This window comes from Capra hircus, chromosome 5 (assembly GCF_001704415.2).
Source record: "Capra hircus breed San Clemente chromosome 5, ASM170441v1, whole genome shotgun sequence".
Taxonomy (NCBI): Eukaryota; Metazoa; Chordata; class Mammalia; order Artiodactyla; family Bovidae; genus Capra; species Capra hircus.
The window spans coordinates 50,227,925-50,240,411 of record NC_030812.1 but is presented as its reverse complement, the minus strand read 5'-3'; the positions used below and the strand labels follow the sequence as shown (position 1 = coordinate 50,240,411).

The window sequence follows — 12,487 nt, the reverse complement described above, 5'->3', positions numbered from 1 at the left end:
CGTTTTTTGGATTTGGCACCTGGGGAAAAACAAACAAGAGTGATCATACATCGAACTAAAATGCTTCTACACAGCAAAGGAGACCGTCAACAAAATGAAAAAGTGCTGAATGGGAGAAAATATTCGCACATTGTAGGCACTTATCTGATAAATGGTTAATATTCAAAATATATAAAGAACTCATACAGCTTAAAATCAGTTTAAAAAAATGGACAGAAAATCTGAATATACATTTTTCTGAAGATGACTACATACAGATGGCCAACAGACACATGCCAAGAGGTTCAGCATCACTAATCATCAGGGAAATGCCAATCAAAACCATGAGATATCCACTCACACCTCTCAGAAAGGCTATTATCAAAAAGACCTTAATAAGTGTTGGCAAGGATATGGAGAAAAAAGTTGTTGGGAATGTATATTGATGGTGCCACTATGGCAAACAATATGGAAGTTCCTCAGAAAATTAAATAGAACTACCATTAAAATCCTTAAAGGAGGGAACTGGGTTGGGGGAGGAGGGGCAGAGGTCGCAATATTGTTTCAAGTTGGATAAATTGACAGGAGCGAGAGATACACTGTGATCCATCCCTACCTCCCATAGCGTTGCTGGGCCCTGTTTCCCTCCTCGGCCCCCAAGAGCTGGGTGCCCTTTTCTGCAGGGTTTCCAGGCCCCCGCTCCAGGGCCAGGCTGACCCGACTTGCTAGGCTTCATGAGAACTTCCAGAAAGTGGAAAAATATCAGAGAGGGCACGTATGGAGTGGTGTACAAAGCCAAAAACAAGTTGATGGGAGAAGTGGTGGCGCTTAAAAGAATCCGCCTGGACACTGAGACAGAGGGTGTGTGTACCCAGTACTGCCATATGGGAGATCTCTCGGCTTAAGAAGCTTAATCACCCTAATATTGTCAAACTGCTGGATGTCATTCACACAGAAAACAAGCTCTACCTGGTTTTTGAGTTTCTGCACCAGGATCTCAAGAAATTCATGGATGCCTCTGTGCTCACTGGCATTCCTCTTCCCCTCATAAAGAGCTACTTCTTCAGCTGCTCCAGGGCCTAGCTTTCTGCCACTCTCATCGGGTCCTGCTCCAAGACCTCAAACCTCAGAATCTGCTTATCAACTCAGATGGGTCCATCAAGCTAGCAGACTTTGGACTAGCCAGAGCTTTTGGGGTCCCTATTCGCACTTACACCAACGAGGTAGTGACTCTGTGGTACTGAGCACTGGAAATCCTTCTGGGCTGCAAATACTACTCCACAGCTGTGGACATCTGGAGCCTTGGTTGCATCTTTGCTGAGATGGTGACTCGCCAAGCCCTATTCCCTGGAGACTCTGAGATTCACTAACTCTTCCGGATCTTTCTTCCCTGGAGACCCCAGATGAGGTGGTTTGGCCAGGAGTTACTTCTATGCTGGATTATAAGCCAAGTTTCCCCAAGAGGGCCAGGCAAGATTTTAGCAAAGTGGTGCCACCCCAGATGAAGATGGATGGAGCTTGTTATCGCAAATGCTGCACTACGAGCCTAACAAGCGGCTTTCAGCCAAGGCAGCTCTGGCTCACCCTTTCTTCCAGGATGTGACCAAGCCAGTACCTCACCTTCGACTCTGATTGCCTTCTCAAGCCCCTACCCCCAGTATCACCCTCTCCTCCAGTGCAAGTGTGATCTGGCTCAGCCCAGGCTCTTAGCTCACTGATCTTGTCTGGTTGCCTTAGCACTCACCTGCTCCTCTTAGCTGGTCCACTCTGGAATGATGGGGTGGAGGGAAGAAATAGGTGGAATTGAAAGGATGCTTCAGTATTAGATGCACTTAAGTCAGCCTCCACTATCCTCTCTGCCTCCTCTTAGTCATTGCCTAAGAGGGCTGTTTTTTAAAAAAAAAACAAAATAAAAAGACTTTCTCCTCCGTCCACATAAGGTTTGCCATCCCAGTCTCTGAAAGCCCCACTATTATTATTTTCTGTATCTGGGATGATAGAGACCCCAAGCCTTCGGAGCCACTGTGTAAGGCCAACTTATAGCAGTGGGGGCTAATTTGGAACCTCTGAAAACCAAGCAAAACAAAAACGTGATGGAGGGGCCTGTTTCAAAGAATTAGGTTAAAAAAAAATAGATCCAACTGGTTTATATCCTAGTTTTAGTGTTTCATCTCACCTAACATCTGGGAGACTCAAGACTCCCGGTCTCTGCAGTCCTGGTGGGGCTGCAGTAGAAATGATGGCTTCTAGGCTTCTTGCCTCTCCCTCCTATGGGCAAGATGTGTCTAGGAGGCTCTGAGACAGGGACTGCACTTCACCTTCACCTTAGGAAGCAAGTGAAAGATGTTTGAATTTTTCTCTTCAAGATTCTTGAGGTGCTAGGTCCCATCTTCCTCTGAAGGCCACCCCGTAAGAGTAAAAGTTAAGGTTGAGACATCATTTTGAGAATTCTGAAACTCAGGGCAGTAACTGAGTGGGAACATTGGGGAAAAAGTATTTATTTAAAAGAAGGATGAACGATTATATTTCAGGCTATAGTTGTTTTTTAAGTGGGAATGGGTGGGGACTTGTTGCCATGTGCACCTTGGGGTTTGTAATGCAAATATATATTTAAAATTTTTTTTTTCTTTTTAGGAATTTTTTTTCTCTTCTCCCACCTTTTGTCCTTGAGTGTTCTTGCTGTTAACATTATTTGTAATTTAGTTTGTAACTGATTAAAAAAAAGTTCCTAGTTTAAAAAAAAAAAATCCTGAAAGACAATGCTATTAAAGTGCTGTGTGCAATATGCCAACAGATTTGGAAAACTCAGCAGTGGCCACAGGACTAGAAAAGGTCAGTTTTCATTCCAATCCCAAAGAAAGGAAATGCCAGAGGATGTTCAAACTGCTGCATAATTGTGCTTATTTCACATGCTAGCAAGGTAATGCTCAAAATCTTTCAAGCTAGACTTAAGCAGTATATGAACTAAGAACTTCAAGCTGGATTTAGAAAAGGCAGAGGAATCAGAAGATCAAATTGCCAACATCTGCTGGATCACAGAAAAAGCAAGAGAATTCCAGAAAAACATCTGCTTCACTGACTAGGCTAAAGCCTCTGACTGTGTGGATCACAACAAACTGTGGAAAATTCTTAGAGAGATGGGAATACCAGATCATCTTACCTGTCTCCTGAGAAACCTGTATGCAGGTCAAGAAGCAACAGTTAGAACTGAACATGGAACAATGGACTGGTTCAAAATTGGGAAAGGAGTATATCAAGGCTGTATATTGTCACCCTGCTTATTTAACTTCTATGCAGAGTACATCATGCAAAATACCAGGCTGGATGAATCACAAGCTGGAATCAAGATTGCTGGGAGAAATATCAGTAACCTCAGATATGCAGATGTCACCACCCTAATGGCAAAATGTGAAGAGGAACTAAAGAGCCTTTTGATGAAGGTCAAAGAGGAGAGTGAAAAAGCTGACTTAAAACTCAACATTCAAAAAACTAAGATCATGGCATCCAGTCTCATCACTTTATGGCAAACAGATGGGGGAAAAAATGGAAACAGTGATAGACTTTACTTTTTTGAGTTCTAAATCACTGTGGACGGTGACTGCAGCCATATTAAAAGATGCTTGTTCCTTCGAAGAAAAGCTATGACAAACCTAGACAGAGTATTAAAAACCAGAGACATTACTTGTCAACAAAAGTCTGTGTAGTCAAAGCTATGGTTTTTCCAGTAGTCATGTATGGGTGGGTATGAGAGTTGGACCATAAAGAAGGTGAAGCACTGAAGAATTTGGTGCTTTTGAACTGTGGTGCTGGAGACGACTTTTCAGAGTCCCTTGAACTGCAAGGAGATCCAACCTAAAGGCAATCAACCCTGAATATTCATTGGAATGGCTGATGCTAAAGTTGAGGCTCCAATACAAAGCGTCAAATCTTTGGAAAAGACCCTGATGCTGGGAAAGATTGAGAGCAGGAGGAGAAGGAGGCAAAAGAGGATTAGATTGTTGGTTGGCATCGTTGACTGAATGGACATGAGTTTGAGCACACTCTGAAAGACAGGGAAGCCTGGCATGCTGGAGTCCCTGGGGTTGTAAAGAACTGGAAGCGGCTGAGCGAGTGAACAGTGACCATGTGACCCATCAATTTACTTCTGGGCATTTCTCCAGGATAAATGAGAACACTAGTTTAAAGACTTAAATGTTCTCTCACGTTCACTGTCACATTTCTTACTGCAGGAAACAACCTGAATGTCCATCAAAAAATGAATGGATAAAGAAATTGTGGTATGTATGTATTTTTATAGGTAGATATAATGGAATGTTAATCAGCCATAAAATAACTAAATCTTGCCATTTGTTACAACATGGGTAGACCTTCAGGGCATTACATTCATTATGCTATATCTTATGAAATAAGAGAAAGACAAATACTGTAGGATCTCACTTATATGTGCATTCTGAAAAAATATTTAAGAAAAAACTAATTTCTGGATACAGAGAACGGATGGTTGGAGAAGGCACAGAGTGGGGAGTTGGTGAAATAGGTATAGTTATAAAATAAATAAGCCCTGGGTATATAATATACAGCATGGTGCCTATACTGTAACTGCATATTATTTGCTAATAATACTATATTGCATATTTGAAAGCTGCTGAGAGAGTAAATCTTAACAGTTTTCATCACAAGGAAAAAGTTTGTAATACTATATAGTAATAGACGGGCTTCCCTGGTAGCTCAGTTGGTAAAGAATCCGCCTGCAATGCAGGAGACCCCGGTTTGATTCCTGTCGGAAAAATCCCCTGGAGAAGGGATAGGCTACCCTCTCCAGTCTTCTTGGGCTTCCCTGGTGGCTCAGGTGGTAAAGAATCCACCTACAATGTGGGAGACTTGGGTTCGATCCCTGGGTTGGGAAGATCTCGTGGAGGAGGGCATGACAAGCCACTCTAGTATTCTTGCCTGGAGAATCCCCAAGCCTGGTGGGCTACAGTCCATGGGTTGCAGAGTCGGACACGACTGAGCGACTAAGCACAGCACCGCATGGTAATAGATATTCACTATACTTAATGTGCTCATTTCACAATATGTACACATCAAATCACCAAGTTGTACACCTGAAACTAATACAATGTTGCTTGTCAGTTATACCTCAATTAAAAAAAAAAAAAAAGAATTACCTGTTTGGAGTAGTTCTTGGGAGCAATGTCCATGGTAGTTCAGAGGCACTGGTGAAATATATAGTCTTGACTACTGATTTCCTGTGAAGACCTACAGTGTTGGCATCCATTCCCATCTGATTTTCTTTAGAGTCTATTCACAGTTGACAATTCCCCATGAGGCCATGGCCCTCTCATCTCATTCCATTACCTGATATGAAGAAACTTCTTAGTGAATTGAAAGAAGTGACACACAAAATTTTGCTAAAGGTATCCTATATACATATATATATATATAATATTTTATTTTAAAACGGCATTGAGCATATACATTTCTTTAGCTTTTTCCAGGGAACATTGCACCTAAGTTTCAAAACACACAAAATAGATCCCCTTTACTAAACAGGCTTCATTTTTGGGTTACAAAAGTCAAGGTTTCACAATCACAAAGCATAAAGGTTACATGGTGCCAAAACCATTTTCAGGCAGATTCTTAATTTCTCTGTATGTAGGGTATTTTCTTGGAAACCCAGACCATGATACATTCCTTACAAATGATCTCCACTGGGGGCCTCCCTGGGTTTCCAGAAGAAACAAAGAAAATGGAGGCAAAATAGGAATCAAAGAGTAATCTCAGGACTTCCCAAACACAAAATACTATGGAAAATTGGAGGACACGAGATTCTCCTTCAAGTACATCACAGTAGAAAACATCACATTTACAGCCTCATTTGGTCTCTGTCTACCTGGTCGCTACAGAAACAAAACTTCATCTAAGACGCCAAGGCAAAATTAAAGCTATTTACACAAATCACATCGTGGGTTAGAAAGAGCAGCACTTCCCTAGTCTGGCACTCAGATCACAAAGGGCCACCGTGGTGCTTACAGAAGAGGCAAGTGGGGCTGCTCATGTAGTGTTCTTTGAAAAATCCCAGTGTACACACATAAGCTACATCACCCACATGGGACCGAAGTGTGCTGGGGGGGGGGGGATGGGGGGTCTAGGGAGTGCAGGCTGCGACCTGTCTCTGCAATTCAAAGTCCTCAAAAATCCACATTCCTAATGTCAAATTCTGTCAGGTGGCCAGATACTGTTTCACTGTCATCTTAGATCTGCTACCTTCTAGAGTCAGCCTGGTGGGTTTTTTGCATAGACAGTGACTCTCACTGCTTTTTTCCATGTGTCCCAGTAGCATGAACACCGAAAATAGAATCTCATTAAAGCTTAACATGTTCAGTCTGAAAACTGGAGCTACCGGGTCATTTAAGGGAAGGTAAGATCCTCAGACGGTGGTGGAAAGAAAACCACTGACCTTTGAAATAAAGTTGATTGGCAGATGAGCGAGGAGGTTAGACCAGAGTCGTAAAGATGTGGGAGGTGGTTTTTTTTTTTCCCCCCAAGTTTCTACATTAGTGCTCTTGGTAAACTGAAAACCCTGCCGGAGTGGCCAACATCTGAGGCCAACTCTAGATCTGGGACTCTCATCTCTGTCTACCAGTATCTACTGACAGCTGTGATTCTTTCCAAGGAGTAAATGAACACTGAGAAGAATTAAAAAAAAAAAAAAAAAAAGCACAGCTGATTTCATGCAGCCCCATGTTACGGGGTAAACTGTTAGGGATTAAAAAAAATTAAATACCCCCAATTCCACAAAGCTGTAAACAGTGGAAGATAATAAATCCCCACTTTGGGGGCTTTGTCCCATTAGAGGATTACTTGGCCTCGTCCAGTTTTCGCTTCTCTGCTCCCTCACTAAGAAGAGCCTTTAGGCCGGCACAGCCACAAGAGAACATGCCCTCCAGTCTTAAGGCTGCTTGCACTGCTCTGATTTTGGTGTAGGGAGAATACAAGTTTTGCTGTTGCCTGACAAAACAGCAGTGTGGATGGAGCGTGAGTTGGGGGTCTTTAAGGAAGAGTGTCACCAAATGTTCAGAAGAGCAGAGGCCAGCCCAACACGGAGATTCAGAACTGAGACAGCCTTTCATGAAAGAAAGTGGCCACCCCACCGACCCGCCAGACAGCCATAAAGACAACCAGGAAATCAAAAGCTTTTCATTAAGCAAGACTTCCTCTGAGGCCACCAGGGCAAGCAAACAGGACTGATACACAAGACAGGCAAGATAAGAGAACCAAGTATAAATATGTTCTGCAGAATTTGGTGTTGCCATTTGACCTTTCCAGGAATGCTCCAAGGGCCAAATGATTTGTAGACACAGTTAGTACCTGGGGATGGGATGATCCAGAGCCTGGGTGAAAAATAAGGCTGAAATGGAGGAAGCTCAACTCACAGAGCATCCATGCTGGGCAGACCTGCCACGGGCATTAACAAATCATGTTTTTCCCACATCTGATTCATCTCTTGTGGTTTCCCTCCCACCCCAAACAGACACATGGCATCAGCTTGCTACCAAGATCCTTCCATCCAAGGGGGGCTTATAAAGAGAATTGCTAGATACCTTTCTAACTAAATCTAGTGGGACTAAACGCTCAAGACTTTAGGATAAATTGAACAAGGAGGTTCCAGAGATTTTTGCCAGACATGCCCTTGGCAGGAAACAAAATGGAGAGTGGAGTGGAACGTTGTTATGACATCTATACGATAATGCACATCCAAACTCCTGACTCTAGTGCCTTGAATAAAACAGCAGCACAGGGAATAAGTGAAGGGCAGTGGGAACACAGGGAAGAGGTGACAGCTCATGAGGACAGCTTTCCAAAGAAGGTGGCTCAGAGTCCTCCATGGAGAACTTTCTCAAGTTTCCGAATTTGTACGTGGTTTTGAGAGTCAGCGCAGCAACAGAAAGTGGACCACTCTGCTGCAGGATGCCTGCACGTTTCCCAAGAGCAGCAGGCTATCTACCACGGACTTCTCCCCATAAAGCTGTCCCTGGGGGTGGCTAAGGTTTACTGAAGGAGGATGGAAGCCATGAGATGAAGATGACTCCTGACAAAGGAACAGTCGGTCCAGTTCTTCCCAGGCAACGTTTTGGCAAACACCTGGTGGGTAAATTCCCACCACACTTCACCCACAAGACCAGGCATTGTTTCCACACTGTGGCATGAACACGTTTCTAAGTAGGAAGGCTCCAGGCCATTCCTCAGAGAATATTTACATTCTAGGAATGTAAATGCAGGTGATTATCCCAGAGGAAAGTTATCTTTCCCTTTGGGGAAACTATCTTCCTGTTCTGGGGAAGGGATTCGAACACACAGGAAGTGGAACTGCCTCTCTAGCCTTCTGGGGGAATCACAGCAATGACTTTTTTTCTTTAATGGTGTAGGGGGGAACATGTTTTTACTACAAAAAGTAGCCAAGATGGTGATGCTACCACAGGAGGTCTGTGGTCTACAGGAAGAAGACTTGGTGACTGGACCCATACCGAGAAGCCATCTGCCTAAGAGATAGAAGTGATTCCTAGAACTCTGTTTTGCAAGTCCTCCTGGCAGAGAAGCAGCAGGGAGATCTGATCTGTCCAGCACTACTCTTGTGAGGGACACCTACAGGCGGAGGGAGAGGGAAGAGGTCTCAGTACCTGGGGGGCTGGGACACGCTTCCATGGAGAAGGAACAGGGCACACAGCCTGACAAGGACCAGTCAACCCGATTCAAATGCACTTTTATTACATGGCCATTCTGAGTGGGTCTTGCCCAAATATGATGGTGAAGCTAATAAGACTGCTGCTCTTGATCCTTAACACATTATTTGACGTGGGCTTGGGGACAGCCCCCACCCTCAGAACCTGGATCTAGGTGGAGGAATGATCCTCCAATGAGGTGTGGTGAACTGATTGATACAAGGAACGCCTACACCACTCGATTCAACACTGCTCCGTGTACATCCTTATGGCACAGTGGGTTGGGAGAGGGCCAACCAATCCAGAAACGAACACCCAGGCTCTCAGAGGGAAACCGAAAACCATACCGGGGGACCCATGAAGACGACAGAGGAACCACTGGTCCAAAGAAATACTCATATTTTCATGAAAGCACATTGATTTGGTGAGAAAAACCAACTCAGGAACAAACTGTTACATAACAAAGATTGAACTCTGTCAGCCAGGGCACAGCTCCAGATGGCTGTCTGGGCGGTGTGGGCTACAGGATGTGGGGACGGTCCGAGCCAGACTTGGACACACAGATTCCTCAGCAGGGGCCTGGAAAGTCCCAGGTCTGTTCTATGGAAGGGAAACAATTAAGATTCAAGGACTATCAGAAAAACATCCCTGCCGCACCCCACCATTACCAAAAAAGAATAAAGAGACACAGACACACAGATAGTGTTCCCTGAAAGACATCTCAGGCTTACGAGAAGATGGGCGCGTCCATCTTCTGAGGCGTGATCCCCAGCACTCCAATGCAGCACTGTTAACCCGTAGAGAGGTTGGCAGCTGGGTGGGCTGAAGAGTCTTCTGCCAGTGACCACCCGAAAGTGGCTGCCCCAGCTACTGCAGATAAAATAAATATGACGTAGGTGCCCCCGAGTTGGCCCTGGCCACCTAGGAGGCCTACGAAAGGAACCAAAAAGAAACACAACACTCAGTAGCAGCCTTTATGTTTTGCTCTTTCGTGTATCCAGACCTGTTTCTAAAGAGGAAACTGAAACCCAAGGGTCCTCCTGAAGCTCAGCCAGAGGCCTTTCAGCAGCAAGCTCCCCACCTGGGCTGGGAAGGGGTGGCATCACTTGGAACTGTGCTGGGGCACTCCCCAGCCCATCCCTGCCCAGAGGCATCCCAGCTTTCAACCCTCCTGTCCTTCCAAAACCCTGGGCTGTTTTCATGACAGTTTGTTTCCGTGTATTAAAGGAATGACGTATACAGAAATGTCGTCTCCTGAGCCCAGTCGGTCATTGGATATCCGCCATCCTCTATCCTTCAGGACACCGCGGGCACGCATCACCAGGTCCTGAGCTGCCAGCGTGTACCTGTGCAGGGAGAAGCACGGATGACATGGTCAGTGTGATATCAGGCAGAACTGGCATTCGGGAGAGGCCGGGAAGGAGGCATTACTACAGGCTGTGTAGACAGTCTCCCTGGGTCAGGAAGATCCCCTGGAGGAAGGCGTGGCAGTCCATCCCAGTATTCTTGTCTACAGAATCCCATGGACAGAGAAGCCTACTGGACTACAGTCCATAGGATTGCAAAGAGTCAGACATGACTGAAGTGACTTAGCAAACATGCTGGAAAAGAATCCACCTGCAATGCAGGAGACGTGGGTTTGATCCCCAGGCCAGGAAGATTCTTTGGATAAGGAAATGGCAACCCACTCCAGTATTCTTGCCTGGGAGATCCTATGGACTGATGAGCTACAGGCCATGGGGTCACAAAAGAGTTGGACATGACTTAGTGACTGAAGAACAACAAAGCAGCCAAAAGCCAAGGCCATCTTTTCCCCAAATGCGGGGTGCCTCATGTGAGGTTACTATTTAAGGTGGTAGCCGGACTTACAATAAATAACCTAAACTGTTCTGTGGCTCAGTTCTCTTTTGAGAATTTTGATGTCAGTGAGAGAGTCCCGGTTTAGTGCTGGTGTACCTTTAACACACATCTGCTCAGGCTCAGAGCTTTCTATGGCAGTCTCCAGCTAAAGAAGTACATGGGAAAAACAGGTTTTGTTTCCAATGTTTTATTTTTAGAGCCACATTGCTTTTAGGCCAAAGGATGGTCATTTTCCATTTCTGGTAGGGCAAATTTCCTTTTTAATTTGTTTTTAAAAAGTGAGTTGATTTAAAGAAAAATACTCTAGCACGAGTAAGAAGGACCCTAGCAAAGGTGGGACGGTTTTGCTGGCGCCAGGCAGAGAAGCCTTGGTGTGGGCCATCTGTCTCATCCGCCTCCATCAGTATGCCATGCTCTTCTGGCCACCATTGTAAGTACAGTGAGGGGTCCCCAAGGGTGTGAAAATAAGACTGCTCACTGAGATTTAACCATAAACATACAGAAGAAGAATGCCTATGATAAATGGATGAAAAGTATTAAAATCTAGAGAAAGACTGATGTGGGAGGGTGATTTGGGTGTATGTATCCTGGATGAGCCTTGAGGCCTAAAACAAAGAGAAGAAAACATTGGCAGGTGTCTGTCCAAATACCGACTGAGGTAGAGAGTCTTAGCCAACAGACTGCAAAGAAATTTAGTTCCACTGGTAGGGCCACGTTTAGTGAGGATGTGCCCAAAGAGCCTCTGCCATACAGCACAGAGTTTACCTTTATTCTGATTTAATGTTCACTGTATAACCTTCTAACTACGATCTGCCTCCCCGTGTAGGCATGCTGCCAGAAAAAGAATGAGCCTGACATTGGTGCTTGAAGAACACCAGTCCTGTTTCTCCATTTAAACATCAACTGGCATTTCTGAAGTTTGCAGGTCAGTCATGAGAGCTTGGTTAAAGTGAGCCCAACCCTGATAATGAATCTGTTCTTTGTATGTTGATTAAACCAGTTTCTGAACTTGGGAAACAAAGCCAGACTCTGGTACATCACCAAGATAATAAGTGTCACTCTGTAAGGAAGGCCTCTTGGAAGCCAGCCCGCAGACCTTGAATAGCAGGCCACCCGAATGTCACTATGGCCTTTCCCTGCTGGAATGCCACTCAGCCTGGCCTTGAGAACTGTGAGCTGTAGAATTCAGAACACCAGAAGCCTCCTGTATTTCTTCTGTTAAGAGCCCTTACGGATCAGCCTGACTCATGTTAGAAGAGACCAGAGTCTAGCCCTGCCATTACATTACTTAAGAACAAAGTTTGTAGCAGACGATCTCAGGATAGTTAAGATTCCAGGCTGTAGGATCTTTGAGACTCAAGTTTGCCCAACCCAGGTAGTGGAGAGAAGTGTGGCACATACTACAGGTGGCAGAGAGAGACTATTTTTTTTAAAAATATTAATACAAAATAAATGACTTTCCTCCTAGAGAATGGGTGGTAGGTGAGTGGGAGATATGCCCTCTTGTACTCATATTGTTAGAATGATTAGTTTTGAGGTAGAAGGCTCTTAAGTTATGCCTGAGGGCAGATGCCACCAGGAGGCCCTCTCTGAGGGTCCTCTTGCTACTGAGATCAGAAAGTAAACAGAAAGGACTCCAACAAGGCCTTTGGCTAAAGAGCCTAATAAATGTCCCCCTATCCACATACTGCCACTTAAATACTGTGTTCATAGGCGCGCTCAGATGCTCACCCCAGGTTATTCTTGGTTTTATATTAAATTGTATGTCTGAATACAACCTCACAGGGAAAGGCTACCAGCAACATCAGGTGATGTTTATTATCCTGGTGATTGCCCAGGGTCTAGACCTTAGCATTTCAAGTTTAGAAAGCTGGCCACCATCAAAAAGTCTACAAATAATAAATGCTGGAGAGGGTGTGGAAAAA

The 12,487-nt window shown here is 44.7% G+C and overlaps 1 protein-coding gene and 1 pseudogene across 2 annotated transcripts in view; one reads left to right on the top strand and one right to left on the bottom strand.

Annotated features, from left to right (window-relative positions):
- On the top strand, window positions 317–2,595 carry LOC106502107 (annotated as a pseudogene).
- Window positions 5,392–12,487, bottom strand: part of PPM1H (protein phosphatase, Mg2+/Mn2+ dependent 1H) — a 294,780-nt gene continuing 287,684 nt past the window's right edge. Inside the window, exons 10-11 of one of the 2 annotated variants that reach the window (XR_001918064.1) lie at window positions 9,434–10,048; window positions 5,392–9,302 (exon numbers count right to left, since the gene is read on the bottom strand). Coding sequence is in view for 1 of the 2 variants with exons in the window: in XM_018047995.1 (XP_017903484.1) it covers window positions 9,901–10,048 (148 nt within the window). In the remaining variant the exon portion in view is untranslated. Of the gene's footprint in view, window positions 10,049–12,487 lie in introns of both variants that reach the window. The other variant, XM_018047995.1, reaches the window with a different exon arrangement.